The sequence below is a fragment of the Poecilia reticulata genome, linkage group LG16 (assembly GCF_000633615.1).
Source record: "Poecilia reticulata strain Guanapo linkage group LG16, Guppy_female_1.0+MT, whole genome shotgun sequence".
Classification (NCBI taxonomy): domain Eukaryota; kingdom Metazoa; phylum Chordata; class Actinopteri; order Cyprinodontiformes; family Poeciliidae; genus Poecilia; species Poecilia reticulata.
The window spans coordinates 23,434,315-23,452,107 of record NC_024346.1 but is presented as its reverse complement, the minus strand read 5'-3'; the positions used below and the strand labels follow the sequence as shown (position 1 = coordinate 23,452,107).

The 17,793-nt window shown below is 36.1% G+C and overlaps 1 protein-coding gene across 4 annotated transcripts in view; it reads left to right on the top strand.

Annotated features, from left to right (window-relative positions):
- LOC103478352 (CUB and sushi domain-containing protein 3-like) overlaps window positions 1–17,793 on the top strand; it is a 244,833-nt gene that overhangs the window by 137,213 nt on the left and 89,827 nt on the right. For 3 of the 4 annotated variants that reach the window (XM_017309426.1, XM_008432118.2, XM_008432115.2), the window contains 5 exons: window positions 5,900–6,024; window positions 6,154–6,250; window positions 7,667–7,771; window positions 15,655–15,773; window positions 16,941–17,010. In XM_017309426.1, coding sequence (XP_017164915.1) covers window positions 5,900–6,024; window positions 6,154–6,250; window positions 7,667–7,771; window positions 15,655–15,773; window positions 16,941–17,010 — 516 coding nt within the window. The remainder of the gene's footprint in view (window positions 1–5,899; window positions 6,025–6,153; window positions 6,251–7,666; window positions 7,772–15,654; window positions 15,774–16,940; window positions 17,011–17,793) is intronic. The other variant, XM_008432116.2, reaches the window with a different exon arrangement.

Genomic DNA, 17,793 nt, shown 5'->3' with positions numbered 1-17,793 from the left:
TATATATATATATGTATATATATATATATATATATATATATACATACAAGAAATTAACAGTGGTACTTAAGTTTCTGAAAAAAAAAAAAATCCCATTTCTCAGTAAAACCACTACCTAAAGAGAAGTGTGTGTAAATGTTAGATTTGATATTTAGTCTCAGATACTGAAAATTTTACTTTTTTTAATCTCTGGTAGAAAACATTTGGCAATAGAGGTAGCAATTTTGAAACTGTATAGTTGTGTCACCCAACAACTTATATGAATGTCTCTCTTTATATGTTTGCTTGACTAGCCACCGTAAAGACATGCATGTAGAAAGATGTCGGCACACACTTGTGCACTCATTACGTTCTCACTGTAGATGTGGTTTTCATTCTCTCTCTGTACATGCTGGTTTTTCAAAGACATGCAGTTAAAAAGCCATGTTTCAGTTTCACAAAGAAACCCACACAGCCGCTTTGGAAAAATGCATAGCTATGATGAAGTGAGGCAAAACCTATTGAAATACGGCCCCATGCCAGCAAGCAAATAATCCAAGACGGTAAGTGCATGAAATTTCAACCGAGGGTTCATCTGAGTTTCCTGCCAAGCAGTGAGGGAATAGCCATGGCACGCGTAGTTTCATTTCAAACACAGCGATTTTTATTTCAAGATTGAATCTGGCTGCAGCATCTCCCTCAGCGACAGTGTACTCATTCAGAATAACGGATATAATCTTATAGGGACTTGAGAAAAAAAACAAAAAAACACACTATAGTAAATTACTCGGGCAGCCTTTATTGGATATGACAGCATCGGGCATTGTTTGAGAAGACAAATTTGCATTTCCTCAGCCTGTTGTAACTGACCCGGCACAAGATTCAGCACCGGTCTGGTTTTGATTTCACAAAACAAAATTATTAGATTATAGTTCTTTAGGTGATTTTGAACAAGAGTTTGGATTGATTAAATTTTCTTCACCTGAGTGCATTCATAACGCTCACACAGTTTTTCATTTGGAGAAACTGATTTTTGTATATTGATATTTTTGTGTAAAAGAAATTGGGATGAAAGTACTTTACAGAGGTTTTAAAATGTAAAGGAATTGTATTCATGCTGAGAGCTTTTATGTGTAATAGTTTATTGTAGATTGATAAGATAAGCTGAATCATACAGCCTTTTGTTGTTGTTCTCAGATAAACTAATAAATGTCAACAGCATGATAAACATACAATATAAATGTTGACTTTAAAACAATTCATCACTGTCTAATCTTATAAAACCTTGCATATTTCTGATTCTTGCTCAGCGTTCCCACACCGTGGAATTCACAGTTGGTTGAAACACTTGTTTGAAGGTGTCAACAAGTAAACAGAGTCGCAAAGTACTTGTTTTTAAACCAGTGAGTCTTGTTCTGAAAGAGCCTCCCAAGACCAATTAAAGTGTCTCAGTCTGGGGGAGTGGAGGAGGGTCAGACCAGAGTGCTGCTCCTGATGACACGAAATATTTGGAAAGTTTCTCTAATAAAAGAGGAAAATGACTGTGGCTACGCCCGACTGATGGTCTTTTCTTTCTAATAAACAATGCTTCAGTTGTTCTGCTACAAAATATTTTAGGTTTTTATTTTTTCATTTTAATGGATTGTCATAGGAGCATCTTTTGCCCCCTTTTTTTTTTAAGTTCACAGCTTTGTTGCTAACCTCCTAACGTTATTTACCAAAGTGACATTCTCTTTCAAGAGCATACTATATGGTTGTAATTGGATGTGTTTTGAAGTATGAATTTCTGTACCATTTCCACATTTTATACAGTTGGGTTATTGACATCACAATAGGCTTTTAGGATGTGTTACTAGAGAACGGGGATCAACAGCAGGCACAGACTTTTGAATTGATCACTTGGGCTTTGTGAACAATGCAGTGGATAAGTTACTTTTGACAGGTTCCAAAGTGAATTCTGAAACATTTTCAGCTCGTCTGTCAGACGTTGTTCTCTCAGCAACAAAACTCGTATGAAGAAGAATCCAATAAGCACCAGACAGAGTGATAGTTTGTGCTTTTGTCATGTCTGCTTTATTTGTTTGAATCTCACTTGTTTTAAGGTCCTCTGATTAGATTCAGTCTGAGTTTGCCTTTTGTAAGTGACATATGTTGCCTATATCACTTCTACAAATTATTTGCCAGTGGAGTGGCAGTGTATATGTAACTTTGAAATATATATAAATCCACAGATTGACAAAAACACTTACGCACAACAACTGTTTTTCAGTCTGGCTCCCAAGAGATGAATGATTGTTCATATCTTTTCAGTCTCACGGTCACTACATAAGACTGGGCCACTTTAGTGTTTTAACGTATGTTTATAATGACTGGAAATACAAAAAAAATACATCAGATTAGTTAGAGGTGGTGTAAAATCTGAAAAAGCAACAAACGAGCTATTTACATTTTTCCAAACTAGAGGGAACAAGTCTCGTGCTCCTGCATTGTGTGGCAGTACTGTTGGAGCATGCAGACGTTTTGCAGGTACCAACAAGGATTATTGTTAGGAATTGCTTCGTAATTGAATAAATCAACCGTGCCATATGGTTCTCATAACAACTTGGCTTGTTGTACATCTTGGATAATGAAACCTGTCTTTTTCAGTCTGCACCCGTCCTTCACAAACTGCTTTTAAAATATTAAGTTATCATCAAATTATTCTTAATTGATGCAATATTCTCACATATGTCTCAGACATTTTCCTGCAGCCCTACAGAATACAAACAAAACCCAGTGAAGGTTTAAATTAAATAAAACCAGAGGAAAAAAAGAATAAACATCCTCAGCAGTACTTTACTCAGTTTATGTGCCGTGTTTACTTGACCTTTTTTTGTTCTTATGGCCACATGGTTATTTTAGATGTATCCATTTGGCAGGAAAGAAACTAAAAACTGTACTGTTAGCCAATGTAAAGAGATTAAAACTGGAGTGGTGTTCTGTCTGTTTTGTTTTGGTTAAAATCTTTACTGAACTTACTGGATGTAGTACAGATTGTTCTTATTCTAAATAATGAAATTGCCGTTGCAATAATCAAGAAAAAATGAAAAAAGAAAACAAAAAAAACTGAGCTATCATTTCTAATTGTACTCTGTATACAAGTCTTCATAGCCCAGAAAAGTTTCTTGACTAAAAAAAAAAAAAAAAAAATCTGATTAAACATCTTTGGAGTGGAGCTTACAAAAGGCAGGCAGACATTTCTCGAAGATCTCATGTGCTTCCATAAAAGAAGCACATGTTCTGCCACTACTCTTTCAAGATGTTTTGACATTAACGAGATCTTGGCGATAAGCCTGTAAATTTTTAAGCTGTGCTGGATCCAAGATGCACTATTTCTTAATAGTGGCCCAACAACAGCGGGCTTAAAAGAACTTGGTTATTATTATGGGATATTTATGAATCGTTAATCTAAGGGAGAAAATGTCATTTTTTTGTGCATTGTAGAAATTAATTTATTTCACAAAAATTCATACACATACGCACACAGGCAATTTTAGAATACACACCTGTTCAAACTGCCTATTAATGCAAACATGAAGTAAGTCAATCACATGGCAGCTACACCAAAGCATTAAGCTCTCTAGATATTGTGGAGGCGATTTGCTGAAGTCAAGATTGTGGATAAAAGCAGACTTTTTTTGGTGGCATAGCTGTTTTTGCCAGATGGTCTGATCTAAGTATTTCAGAAACTACTGACCTGCTGGGATTTTCACACACGGATATCCTCAGCTTTACAGAGAAAGAGCCAAAAACGAGAAAGAGTTGTGAAAGGCGGTTCTTGAGACAAAAATGCCTCGTAGATGTCAAACCTCAGAGGAACTTGGGTTGACTTGTTCAAGATGATAAAGGATTATTCCCACTCATTCTTTCCCATTTTGATAGTTACACGTTGGTAATAGTCACGTGATTTTTTGATATTAAATAAAAAACAGCTAATGTTCACAGTAACTAAATTGATTTTGAATAACAGTTTACTTAAAATAACCCTAAAAATTTAATCTATCTGAAGATTACAGCTTCCTTAATCTTAACATGGTCAAGCAGTCTTAAAAGGAATTGAAATAGTCTCCTTAAGCTGTAATGTGATCCTAGAGTTAATATAATTCAGCAGTAAATTCATGTCAATAAGCCTTTGCAAGAAGCTGATACTGTGATATTATGAAAGTGTGACTTTCCAATTTGTGGCTGCTTGAGCTGTAGAACAAAAGTAATTTTCTCAATTGTGTCAGTCAAGAGGATAAGAACAAAGTAGTCACTGTGGAGCTGTGTTCTAATGGTCTTTCTGACAGAAACAAATTTACCACCAAGAGAAATACTGGTATTTATGCTAACTAATTATTGAAAATCTGAACTTTTGATGAGATAATCTCTCCATTACTTATTTACTCATGAAAATCAAAACAATGATTATTGCAGACCTGTATAGGATAAATCATGTTCAGGTGAAAATAAGCTCAGCAGCGCTTTAGATGTGCACTTGGCACCTGTCAGGAAAACCTGTGGAAAAAAAAAACTAGCCATTGTTTAGGATGTAGTTTTCTACAAATGCTTAAATGTCACAGTGTGAAGCTATGTCAGCATGTCAAACACCACCTGTGGCACTGCTGAAAATATGTAGCACACCGAAGTGTTTTAGCAGTTCAGATAAATATATTTTGTTTTGGCCTTTGGAAGATTGAAATTTCATAAACTTTTAAATCTGATGCAAAGTTGAGTTTTAAATGTTCACTTCTGGGCAGAAGAACACATTACTGTTAATCTTGTTATAGATCCATTAAAACTGATTTTTAATACAGTCTGGATATCTATCTTGTAAAAATCAATTCATTAATGTTGCAGGTTTTATATTGTCTCATCTAAGTCAAAGTTATTATGCCTTTTAGAAGATGGAAAGACCATTTTACAGGAATTTGCAAAACCATTCATTTTTCTTTCTTTTTTGTCACTTTGAACCAGAACTTCAAAGTACTTTGTTTAGGTTTTCTGTGAAAGACCAATGCAAATTATACCAAAATCATAAAGGGTAAGGAATGGTTTTAAAAATTGTCGCAAATAAAAATCTGGGAAAAAATGGCATGCATTTGTATTCAACTATTCAACTACTCCCTTAAAGTCCAGTGCAACAAATCTATGTTCAGAAGTCAAGTAGTTAGTAAGTCTTGTTTCTATTTTCATCTCTGTATAAATTCAGCTGTGAAAGCCTCAGGGGTTTTTAGAGAACATCAGTGAAGCAACAGCATCACAAAGGTCAAGGAAACACAACAAACTGGTAGGGGAGAAAGTTCTACAGAGGTTAAAAATAGGGTTAGAATATATAACAATATCCTGTGTTTTGACCATCTCACAGTGCACTGTTCAGGGCATCATCCAAATCAGAAAGAGTATGGAACAAATGCAAATACAGCCACTAACAAGGTGACCAAGGAGGGTATTGGAAGCAGCCAATAGACCAATGGTAACTGTGGAGGAGCTACAGAGACTCATAGCTTAAGTGGGAGATTTGGACTATCATTCCTGCACCAAAAACTAAATAAATTGCCATATTTATTTAACCACAAACCATTAGAATTAGGTGTTCTGGTCAAATGAAGCTATAGTTAAAGTTTTTGGCCTACATGCAAAACATTATGTTGAGAGGGTTATTAATTGGTAGCGATATCCCACACACAACTTGGAGTTGTAACATCAATGAAAACTGCTTATATAAAGTATTAATGAATGAATGTAAGCCACAATTTGTATACTATTTGAATGAAATGTTTAAAATCATTTATATTACCCGTTTAATTTCACAAGCACAAACTCCCTCACTGTGATCACTACTGAGCTATTTCTTCACATTTTCTGTTTTTTTTCCCCCTATATTTTGTTCTTTCTCCAGTTCCCTGTGGTGGAGTGTTAACTGAGCGTCGTGGCACCATCCTCTCTCCCGGATACCCTGAGACATACTCAAATTATCTGAACTGTGCTTGGAGAATATCTGTTCCTGAAGGAGCTGGCATACAAGTAAGCAACATTTTTTTTTTTTTACACTTAATTAAAAAACAGTTTAGGAAGAGATTTCTTTATTTCAAGTGGGCTACATATTGGGTATGTGCTGTTTTACATTTGTATTAAGACTGCTTTCTTATTCAGATCCAGGTTGTAACCTTTGCCACGGAACATAACTGGGATTCACTGGACTTTTTTGATGGCGTGGATGGCAATGCTCCAAGGCTTGGGAGCTACTCGGGTAAATTTGATATAGCTAAATTTTAGTTGTCAGTTCCCACTTGAATTTCAATCAGATGTCACAAAACTCTAGCAGCAGACAGATGTGGTGATGGGGCTGATGACATTTGGCATGTCCTTTGAGAAGGCTGTCGAAAAATCCAAGAAGTCAAGAGAGAGAGAGGAAAAAAAAAATCTCTTCTCTCTCCCACAAGTCTGTCTTTGCAGCAGATATTTTCATTATACAAGCCCCAGTTCAGTCAGGAATTTTACAAATGTAGCATTGCCACTGGGCACGCGTTGATGAAAATTGTGCACTTGCCACATGGTAACCAACAAGAAGCAGGCTATCCCATCATTTTAGATGCTAAATCATACTATAGGAGGGACTGGTGCAGCATAATGACTTCTGCTGCAATATCCATTTTAAGAGATGAGCTGTCAAAATTTTCAAGAGGTGAATATTTCATGTAGAACAAAGCTCTTTGAATAGTAAAATAGCTCTCTTGTACAGCTACAGCAAAGCAGATGTGCAGAGTGAAAAGGTTAAAGCATTATAGATTGCCAGGAATCAGTTTTAGCCTGGCCTAAACCAATGAGCATTATTGTCATTACGCTGGATGTCAAAATCTGCTGGCAAAGTTACAGACGTGCAGCTGAAAGCGAAAAAGATGTCCCTGAGATCAGTGATGCCAAATGTCCGTAATTGTCTGTCGTAATTGAAAACGGTTTGCCATTTTGGGGTTTCAGGATTTCATTTAAAATGTTTTACAGTCAAAACGAGGTGTCCTCAAATGAGTTGGAAGGAAATGTGATCCTTACGAGAGACAGGAAGGTGTTGGATTCTTTTAAAATGGTAACTTTGAACAAAAATGACATGAATTCATTTTATTATATCACTAAAATATACAAAGAAGAAAAATTTAGATGTTTTTGCTTCTGAAGCATGACGTCTAAAATCCATTAGAATGTTATTTAAAAGTCACACTACATTTAGTTGCGGCACTTTTAACGGTAAATAATTTGTGAAATGGGTGAGGAATGATTGAACAAAACACTTAGATTATTGGAGTCCAGCTGAACAGTAGAATGGGTGGTGCATTTATGGTGATACTTCATCAAAACTTTACGAATCTTTAACTATGATCTTGTACAAAAGGTGAAAGACATTGAAATGTTAAAACGTGTGTCTTGTGACCCATTTGCAATTTGATATTATGTAACCTGCCTGGTAAAGTCATAAATCACCACACAGCCCTGAGGATCCAGCATGGCCTCCCTTCCATGCAGATGTAGTGAAGTTACATTCTGCATTGGAAGTCCTAAGCATAAACTTTTTGTTTGCTGTTCTGACTCTGAAATTGTGCTAATAATACTGTGTAAAACCCTTTTTTGCTTTTGATTGAGTGTAAATACGTCCTCTTATTTTATAATACAGGCACAACAATCCCCCAACTGCTGAACAGTACCTCCAACAACCTGTACTTGACCTTCCAGTCTGACATCAGTGTATCTGCTGCTGGTTTCCACTTGGAATACACAGGTATGAGAGATGACATGTCTGCTTGTTTGTCACTTTGTCTTTGTTCCCCTGCTGTACGTTGCAGCTGCTGCTCAGGGCTAAAACACAAAAGTGATGCTGCTGGTCTAGATGGCACAGTGAGTCGTTGATAGAAAAATTATGAGCTAGGAAATAGAACGGAGAGTATATTTTTTACCCTCTGTATCGTTTAATTTCCAGTCTTTGTGTCTGCGTTTTTTTCTATTCCAGCCTGGCATTCTCCAGTGCTTTTGCTTTCAAATTTGTGCATAGCCTCAAGTTACTGGACTCACATCCCTTTTCATTTACGACCTGAATTTGCTCATCTCTCAGTGGGGTATTCACTCAGAGGCTTTTTTTTTTCCAAAAGGAGCATTGTGTACTAACATTTAAAGAGTGTGGCTGGTCCCTGTGGAGTGACTCATTTACTGCATCCCCTCAAGTCAAAAATTTGTGCAAATGAGAATAAGGGTGATTCTTAATAAAACAGTCCACTGTTGTTGACATACTAAGTGCTTTTCTTTCTCTTGTGTATTCCTCAGATGAATTTTAAATCAGTGTTTTTCTTTATCTGCTTCTGCAATTTATGGTCCTATGAGATTTTTTTTAACAAGGTACTTTTAAAATATGCCATAGTGACGTAAAAGTCAGCTACTAGCAGTGATGTAAATGAACAGCAGTTCAAAAATCATACCCAACTAAAAAAAAAAAAAAGACAGAAGTTTGTGGTATTGAAATAACGAGTACCGGAATGACATAATGGGACTTTCCTCCTAACACTCCTGCTCACACAACAGCTGATCTCAGTTCAGCTTAACAGATTTCACAAATTTACTGCTGGTGTGATGACACATCATCACTGAATCTGCCCTTATTGTCGGTGAGAAAAGTCCCTCAGCGACACACCACTGTTAAGAATAACTTCATCACCAGCATATGCCAATCTGTTCATCTTTGGTATTGCATGGGGATATTTGGCAGCGGGTGTCTACCTCTTCTCCCTCTTCCTCACAACATCGGTGGCTGAGAATCATTTCAGTGACATGTTTCTCCGTGAGCTTTCTTTGTGTGATTTTACCTTTAAAGTTGCTGCAACATATCTGCAAGGTCCTTGAATTTATTTTTATTGTGAAATTTGAATTCATTTTCATGCTGACATGAAAATTGGTATCTCCTCTTTTTCTCTTCACTGTGCTTGTTCAGGTGCATGTTTTCAGATAACTTGAGCCTCTTAGAAAGTCACTTTGTGTCCATAAATATTTCTTCAACTCAGTGTTAATTTGTGTTAATTAAACAGAAGCATAAATGTGAGTCCAAAATGATATTTGTGTCTGTCAATGCTTAATTTGAGAAAATATATCCCAGAGAATAAAAAATGAATCTTTTGGACTTTTGGACTGAGCCCAGTGCCATAAATATTACCATCAATGGCTACATTTATCACTTAAAAAAGGCCTTTAGTTTTTGGATCTTTTGTGACTGTGAGTTGATGCCCTGAGGAAGCACAGGGGAAGATAGTTTATAAAGTAAGATAGCTGGGGTTTATTGAAAAAGCCTAGAATATCAAAAGAAGACATAATTAGAGAGGTTTCCATGCTGTTATAATCTTAATTACTAAAATGACAACCGTGTCCCAGAGGGCATACTCTCCTGCATGTTTTAGTTGCGTCTCTGCTCCAGGACACGTGATCCAAGTGATTTCACTAAACCATCACCAGGTCCTTCTAATGACGACATCTAAAACATGATGTATAATTTACCTTTAGGATCAGGGTTCTGGATCACTGATCTGACATGAACTAAACAATAATATTGTCTCACTAAATCACATGAGAAATAAGAAAAAGAAAACGGGCTTTGTCGTTTGGAAGGGACTTTTAAATAAAAGAAAAACAACTTCTTTAATTGAGTTGCCCACAGAAATAGTCTGTTGGGATTGATGTTTTAGAATTAGTCATTTAGCAACTGCATCTTTAAGCAGAACTAAAAATAGACTTGTAATTTATGTTTGTGAACATAAATTACAAGACAGCAGCATATTTAACATGATTCCAATGAGTCAGACACGATTGTCAATATTTTAGATGTATCTGCATTATTGCAAAGATAAAGAAGCACTGTGTGGTACATACATACTATGTTTTTCCCCCTCTAAACAAGTGTCATTGTATGTAACCATGCACTAATGTAAAGTAAAAATGACCTTTTGTTATAAACATTTCATTATACAATATTTACATCCAAATACACAAAAGTTTGGAGTCACTTTTGTACACTTTTAGCTGCTGTAGCTTTCAGTGATTGTCAGCCATATGACCTTGTCTTTCTCTTGCAGTCATGTGGAGAAATTCTGACATAAACCTCTATTCAACATTTATTAAGCTCTTTGAAGCTCACTGACATTCATCTGCACTGAGCTGTCAGGCCCCACCACAGCGTTTTAATCACGTTAAGGTTTGGACTGTGATGGGACCATTGCATCAGCTTGATTCTTTACCTTTTTAGAAATTCTGTTTTAGATTTCCTCCTGCCCCTGGAATCATGACTCAGTTACAGTTCTCTGACAGACAATCAAAAACAAAACACTGTGGTGTTTGGTATTGGGCATTTTAAGATACTGAAACTGATTCGCTGTGCTTTGGTCAAATATGTTGCTGCACATTATGGCTTGTTTTCACATTGGTTTGTTCTTTAAAGGTCATTGTTGCAGAAATCTTGACATTTCTAAGGATTGACAACAAACCAAAGCAGTGTGGTATGAAGCAGTCAGATGGTGCTATCCACTGGCTTATGGCCAATAGAAGCAGTAACACTCAATAGCACATAAACAATTTTACAATTGTAATAATTGACACGTCACAAATATGTATTTGACCAACAGAACCGTTCCAAATTCCAACAACACCTAACTCTGATATTTACTTAGTGTTTTCCTTCTACATTATTTTATCACTGGCTGGGTTAAAAGGTTTTTACATACCCTACTTTGAAACATTATAATGCTCCAAATACTTAAGCAAGAAAATGACTACATGAAATGGCTCAGACCCAACTAGAAGACCATCTGTTTAAAAAAATAAAAATAAAAAATCCCCTTTGTGTAATTGCTGAATTCCATTGAGGCCAGTCACAGAAACCATGTCAATTGCCCATTACCACATCTTAGATGTAGAGTGTTGAAACCACCATTCCTAAGGCCCCCTTCACAACAGATTAGACCACCTGACGGTCTCCAGGACCTCCATGACTGTCTGAATATTGCTGAATCAAAAGCAAATTTGTAACACCAAAAATAAATAAACAAAAATAAAATTTAAAAAATCACACTTCAGTTTCAAGGCAATCTTAGCTCTTTGTGATCAGAAAGAAATGCATCTGCTCCTTTCTAGGACATTTTATTCATATTTCATAGGTATCATCCTGGTATGATTTATAGTTTTAGAATATGGGATGCTCTCCCGTATAAATGGAAAGTCTGTCTGACTCGATCTTAAGAAGAAAGATTGAATGTATGTAGGAGGAATCACCATCAGTATTTTCATCATCTTATCAGAGGGACAGGATGCAGGTCAGGGTGATTTTTTTTGTTTGTTTTTTTTATGGAGTGCTTCCAAGTCATCTTGCACAATAATTGTATCCTGAGGCTCTGGAGCTCTGAAAGTGTTTTTAATAAACTGTGTTGTGACAATTATAAAAGTATATCATAAACCTTATGAGCCGCTACCCACTTCCTTTCCTCCTCATCCTCTCCCTTCCTTATTTCTAAATATGACGCCAGGGCTTTTTTTGTTTTCTACAACATGACAAATACATTTAGCATTTGCAAAAACAACTTGGAAAAACTCCCAACCCCCTTCACTCCCAGAAGCTATTAAAGCTGAGTCTACATGCCATTTGATGGTGTCCATGCTTCTCTCTTGCCTTGGAGCCCTACTTTGCAGAGTTAGTTATTCCAGGCTTCTTCATGACGCACTTGGGATCATCATAGGCTGCCACCTCAATATTAAACCACTATAACTCCCTATTGAAATTTTGAACATGCTAAGTTTCTGATTCATCCCAAAAGATCTCTCCAATTTCCTAACTTATCTTATCTATAGATAACTATCTTATGATAGATATTATCAATAGTACTATGATCATTATTAAACATGCTCAGGACTTCTTTATGCCTTCTTTACTAAGATATTCTTTTTTTTCTAAAACTAAATTAAAACCAATGTTTTAAACTATAATGGCTTGTCTGTCATCATGCCAATGAAAGCTGACTGTAGAACCTAAGAAATAAAATCAATAACTAGAATTAATCAGTAATTAAATAGACAGAAGGTATCAATCCCCTTGAATAATGGAGGATCAATAAAAGACGCTCATGTGACTAAGTGTTGAAGAAAGTGATGCTTTATATCACTAGATCATTAATACATAAAATTTTAATTTAAAAATCATATGATTACATGACAATTATAGACAAATTTTTGTTTTTTTCCAATTTGTGCTATATTATGACCATATGTACTATATCAGTACTCCTCTAATTATAAAGGTAGATATATTTGAGAATAGTGAATTATTAAAAGATGACAACATTAGCATTGTTACTCCAATTCAAATTTTATTGAATTTTGACGCTGTTGAGAAAGAAACTTGCCTGGTAAGCTGCGTTATCTAACCTCTTGTGTTTAATAGCAGCTCAAATTGTATTTTAAATATATTTAACTTGAGTTATATTTGCCTCCATGTTTATGAACATTCAGTCTGTCATAACATTTGCTTATGCACAAGAATTAATTTTCTTTCCTGTGCGTAAAAAGCTATGTTTGCAAAGTCTTTGCTTTTTCGTGTACCTGGTAGATCTTCTTAGGTTTGATTTTTTTTTTTCCTCTTTTTTTTTTTGCAAACCGCCTCCAGCTTCTTATTTTCAATGCTAAACTGTTCTTATTATCTTTTCTGGTACAATGCATTTTAAACGGTTAATGTAAGTGTTAGATTTATGTAGGCTTAATAAATTTGTGAAAGCAAGAACAAGAACCAAGTGAAAACAAAAACGGATAAACTCGTTTTTTATGGCGCATTCTCCTTTGGCACGGCTGTAGTTTTTGTGACATACATGGTTCAGAATTAATTAGCTAAATACAGTTGGCAAGCCTTCCTGTTTAAATACCGATTGTGTTTAACAAGGACGGGACTCGGTCCAAACAGGGCAGCTCATGCAGGGACACGTCAACTTTCTGACAGCAGGGAGTCTGTTCCTGCAACAATGTAAAGGTATTTGCCAAAGGATGCACCCAGTTTCATTGGAACTTTTGCCATATGTTGGTGGACACTTGTTCCTAACTTAAACAGCGTTTTAAACGGTGCTCCTGCAGTTAAATGCCAAATTACGTAAATGAGTGCTGAAAGGGAAGTGCTTTACTGCAGCCGGGGTTTTGTTAAAAGCCTCCAGACAATGTGAGTAGGTCTTACAGGATTCCTTAGTTGATTTCTAATAAACGGAACACATTTAGGTTCAGTGTTTCATTATTTAAAGCGCAGAAAGAAAATCCCAGCCTTATCTTGCAAACACATTTCACCATTGCCTGTGCTGTTGGAGTAAAACATAATGCGCTGCTTTGTGAACCAGTTTTCCTCTTTTACAGTACAGTGCAAAACGAACCACTGTCTGTTCTGTGCAGTGTGGACATATGATAATTACATTGAACTGTTTAATTTATAGCAGCTTTGTACTTTGATGTTACACTTGCTTCTTTTCTGCCTCATACTATGACAGCAATTTCACAGTTTTGTGACTTGAAAAACCAAATCTCCTTGATAATGTGTAATAGTCTTATGTGAGTCCTAAGTTGAAAGAATCCACATTGCTCATTTGCAGCGGCTCTTCTTTTACTGAATTATTGCATGGGGATTCTTTCATGGACCTCAATGCTCTATGCCCCTTTAGGTTACCATCACCTCCCACACAAATATTCTAACTTCCCCTAGGTGTTGAGTGGAGTCATCACTTGAGCTATTTTCCACTCTGATGGGTTACCTTTCTGTTCTGAATATTGTAGGGCTATATTTGCTCCCGTGTTTACAGACATCCATCCACCTACTTGTTTGGACTTGTTGACACTCTGAGTGGGTTTGAATGAGAGTGTACAATCATGTGCATTTTAATGCCCTTCAATGGTATGTAACATCTCTTGCTTGTACCTGCAAACAGAACAATAGAACAATGTTGTTCCTGTGTTGCTAACAAAATTTAGTCCAGTTTTCATTTGTCATCATGTTTTCTTTTACTTTCGGAATAAATTGAAAACATGTATGTATTAGTAATAAAATGTTGACAGTCACAACAATGTTTTGGTTGCAGAACTTTTTCTTTGCAAATCATACAGTTTATGGGACATTATTATCTATTAGACTAAACCAAATAAAAATAAATTGTACCTCTAAGCTCTGGTTTTGCTTTTGTTTTCTTTTTTATATATCAAAATGCCGAAGTGCACTATATCACAAGATTTTTTTTTTTTTCTAGTGCAACCAATCAAAATCAATAGCAGCTATGTCCAAGTTAATATTTGAGATGAGAAAAGCCATGATTTACAATTGTTGGATTATTAAACCACTCAATAAATTATTCCAATGATTCAGATGTCTTTGTATGAGCATTTCTGTCATAATCCATCACTGTTTCCTATATATTTGAGCCAGAGGCGGTACCTCACTGTGTGCATAAAAGAGATGAGTATATTCAATAGCGCTGCAATTAAACTGAATGCTATAGAAATTATGTTTGTTTTATTAACAAACATAAAATTATAAAAGTTACAATTTTCAACTGTTTTTGTTGTTTTAACTTAGAGGCTCGAGTGATTACTATTGCTGAAGCAACCTGTCTGTGAATTACCTGCAGAATGTAGACCGTTACTTTTAACTCCAAAATGTCTTAATCCTACATATTCCATAATATCTAGACTTCCACACTTTAAAAATAAATTAAAGTAGAGCAACTTTGTGTAAAAATGTTAAGCATTTTGATCTCTTTTAGAATATTTGACATGTTTTTATAGTAAACAATCCTCATAGTTGATGTTCTTTACTTAGTCACAACTACTGTACCAGAGAGTGTTTTTGTTGCCAGCTCTTATGTATAGTTCATTCTATGACAGGAAAAGATCCCTTTCCTTCCTATTTTGGTCACTTCTTTGTGTATTTCTACTGTGAGCCTATTTTAATGGAACATGAGTCATTCAAATGGAAATAGAATTACCAATATAGGAATAATGAAAATGCTAAAAAGTAATCTCATCTGAAGCATTATAAGGTAGCAACTTTAAAAAGGTTGAATACAAATCTGTGTTTCTGCTTCTCTGTCTGTGTAACAGCAAATGTAGGTTTAATTTACCTAAAACGTCCCACACTTATGTGACCTAAATCATAACCATTGCTTTTAAGCCAAAAGAACACTTAATAAGTCATTTCTGTACCTGGGAAGTGACACTGTAATCATTTTTGTTCAAATCCAGCTTAATGCTTCTGTCAAGCATTACTTCAGAGATCTCTTTGTAATTTCGCTCTGATTGCTCAGATCACAGTTGGCTAGACTTTGTGATTACATGCACAAAGAATGGCTTTATGCTATTCCCTGCTTTCTAAGTGGTACCACTGCTGTAATGAGAAGGATAAAGAAACGATGCTTAATTGTTGCTCAATTATAAGTACATTTGATTCTAATGAACCCTGTTGTCTCCATGGATGGAAACAGATTAGTTACACCCTAAATATTTCGGTGACATTTACAATGGACAAAGCTGATCAACTTTCTGTTTAATTTGTGTTGTCGTATGTGATGCAGAAGAATGATCGCTGTCCACACTTGTGTGTTGTGACTCTGTCATAAGCAATAGGTTTGGATTCGTGCCCAGAGCCGGTGCCTCCCAGTAACGGCCAAAAAGTGGGGGATCGCTACACTGTGGGCGACATGGTCTCCTTCCAGTGTGACCAAGGCTTTTCTTTGCAGGTAGGTGAAATCATTCATTCAGATTGTTGTTTCTTTGATACATGGTGGATGGATTATATAAAGTAGCAATTTTAAAAAAGAGCCCCCAAAGATGAGTCACTTAAGGCAGTGCTCCGGAAAACATCCATGTTTGTTTAGAAATGTGAATACACAAGTAACTATCCTTTAATTTGCCGTATACATGCAACCTTATTTCTAATGCTCTACTTTGCTTTCATGTTTTCCTGCCAGAATGTCCCAGTTTAATGTGTGAATGTGTGCATGATACAAAGCGGCCTTAGCCTTTTCCCATCCTTTTTTAGTAGACACATTATAGTCAAAACGTTTTGAGCTGTGGAACTGTCCAAGGCCACAGGCAATGGATTGTGAGAGCAGTCGCCTTACTAATCCCACACTAATTTTTCTCTTCCTGGCTCGGTCATTCACCTTATTTCACATTCTCTCTGGACCAGCCAGCAACTTCTTACACACATCTTCAGGCTGAGTGTCTGAACTAGAAATAGACTTGAGGACATTCTTGAAAATGGAGCACTACAATAGCTAAATCTTTTGAGATGAGTTGTGTTGTTTTAAAAGAATGCATCTATACTTTAGGGAAAAAAGCCTTCAGGTATAATATTGGTGTTATTATTTAATGTAAGAACACATTTTATTTCTCTAGAAAATGTACCATGTAAATGTATTTAAAACAAGAAAATATCACTGCTGAACACTAACTTGAGTAGGTTACCTCTTTTCTATTAGGATGGGCTATTTCACCATTCTTTCACAGGTAAAGCTGCCTCTTATATTTTAGTGAACAACTATCCATTTATGCCATTTGACATGGCATAAATATCTTAATCTCAATGGAATTTTTGCGGCTATCTTTACAAAGAAACTGTGGCACCAGCATCAAAACTTGAATAAGGTATATTTATAACACTTTGGCACCAATACTATGGAAATCTACTTGTGTATTACAGCAATGATATCTGATATTGTTAATAAATGTCATGCTAAAGCAAACAAATACAAACATGCCTGCCGCAGCTCATGGAAAAACTGAAATACAGTGATTTAAGTTGACCAATTCTAAATTTTAGGACTTTCTGCTGTGTCCTTTTTTGTATTACTGCACATTTTTTAAAGTAGTTTCTAAATGTTTTTTTTTTTTTCTTTGAACAGGGTAATGCATACATTACCTGCATGCCTGGCCCCGTCAGGAGATGGAATTACCCCGTACCTCTGTGTATAGGTAATGTTTCCTTCTATATATTAATATGCACAGGATTTTAATGAAGTTCTAATGTGGGTTTACCGCATCAAACATACCCTGACTTGTTTTTTCATATTTTTCCACTTATTGTTTCTTGTTGGCTCGTTAACACTTAACTCACCCCTCCCGCCATATACAACGAAACAGTAAATCAATGTCCTAAAAAAAAAGGTGGGCTTTTTCTGTATAAAACCATGCAGCAGTTTCATTGTTAGGGATGATGTTTGTGTGCTTTTGATTTAGAGGGTAGATGCTCTGCTTTCCACTTGAGTTGAGAATCAATAGGACTTTGCTTGAATTCTGATCTCCCCGTTGAGACTCTGTTGTCGCCCTGACACTTCCTTTGATGTCGGCTGCCACCATGATAGAGTTTAAAGATTACCAAGGCAGCGCTGCATATTCTCTTTTAACACCCCAGTGTTTCTGCCCACCATCGTACATGTACTCTACCAATGGCTGAAACTAGCGACTAACTACAGTGCCAGCGCGTACACTGCGTTCCTCGTGTAAATATTCTCTGCCTCCAGTCTTCAGAGTTAAGCAAAGTCATAAATCCCAGCTTTGCTGTTGACAGCCATGTTCCTAGCTGCACACGTTCACTTGTTGGTTTAACTCCTTTGTTGTTTAATGCACATAAACTCACTCAAGCACCCCGGGATCAGTATTCATTTTGTTGCTTATGAGCCCACATCAAAGCGTTTGCATGCCCCTGCACAAACAGTACAGCATCCTTAAAAGTGCCTCTCCTCTCCTTTTGCCTTT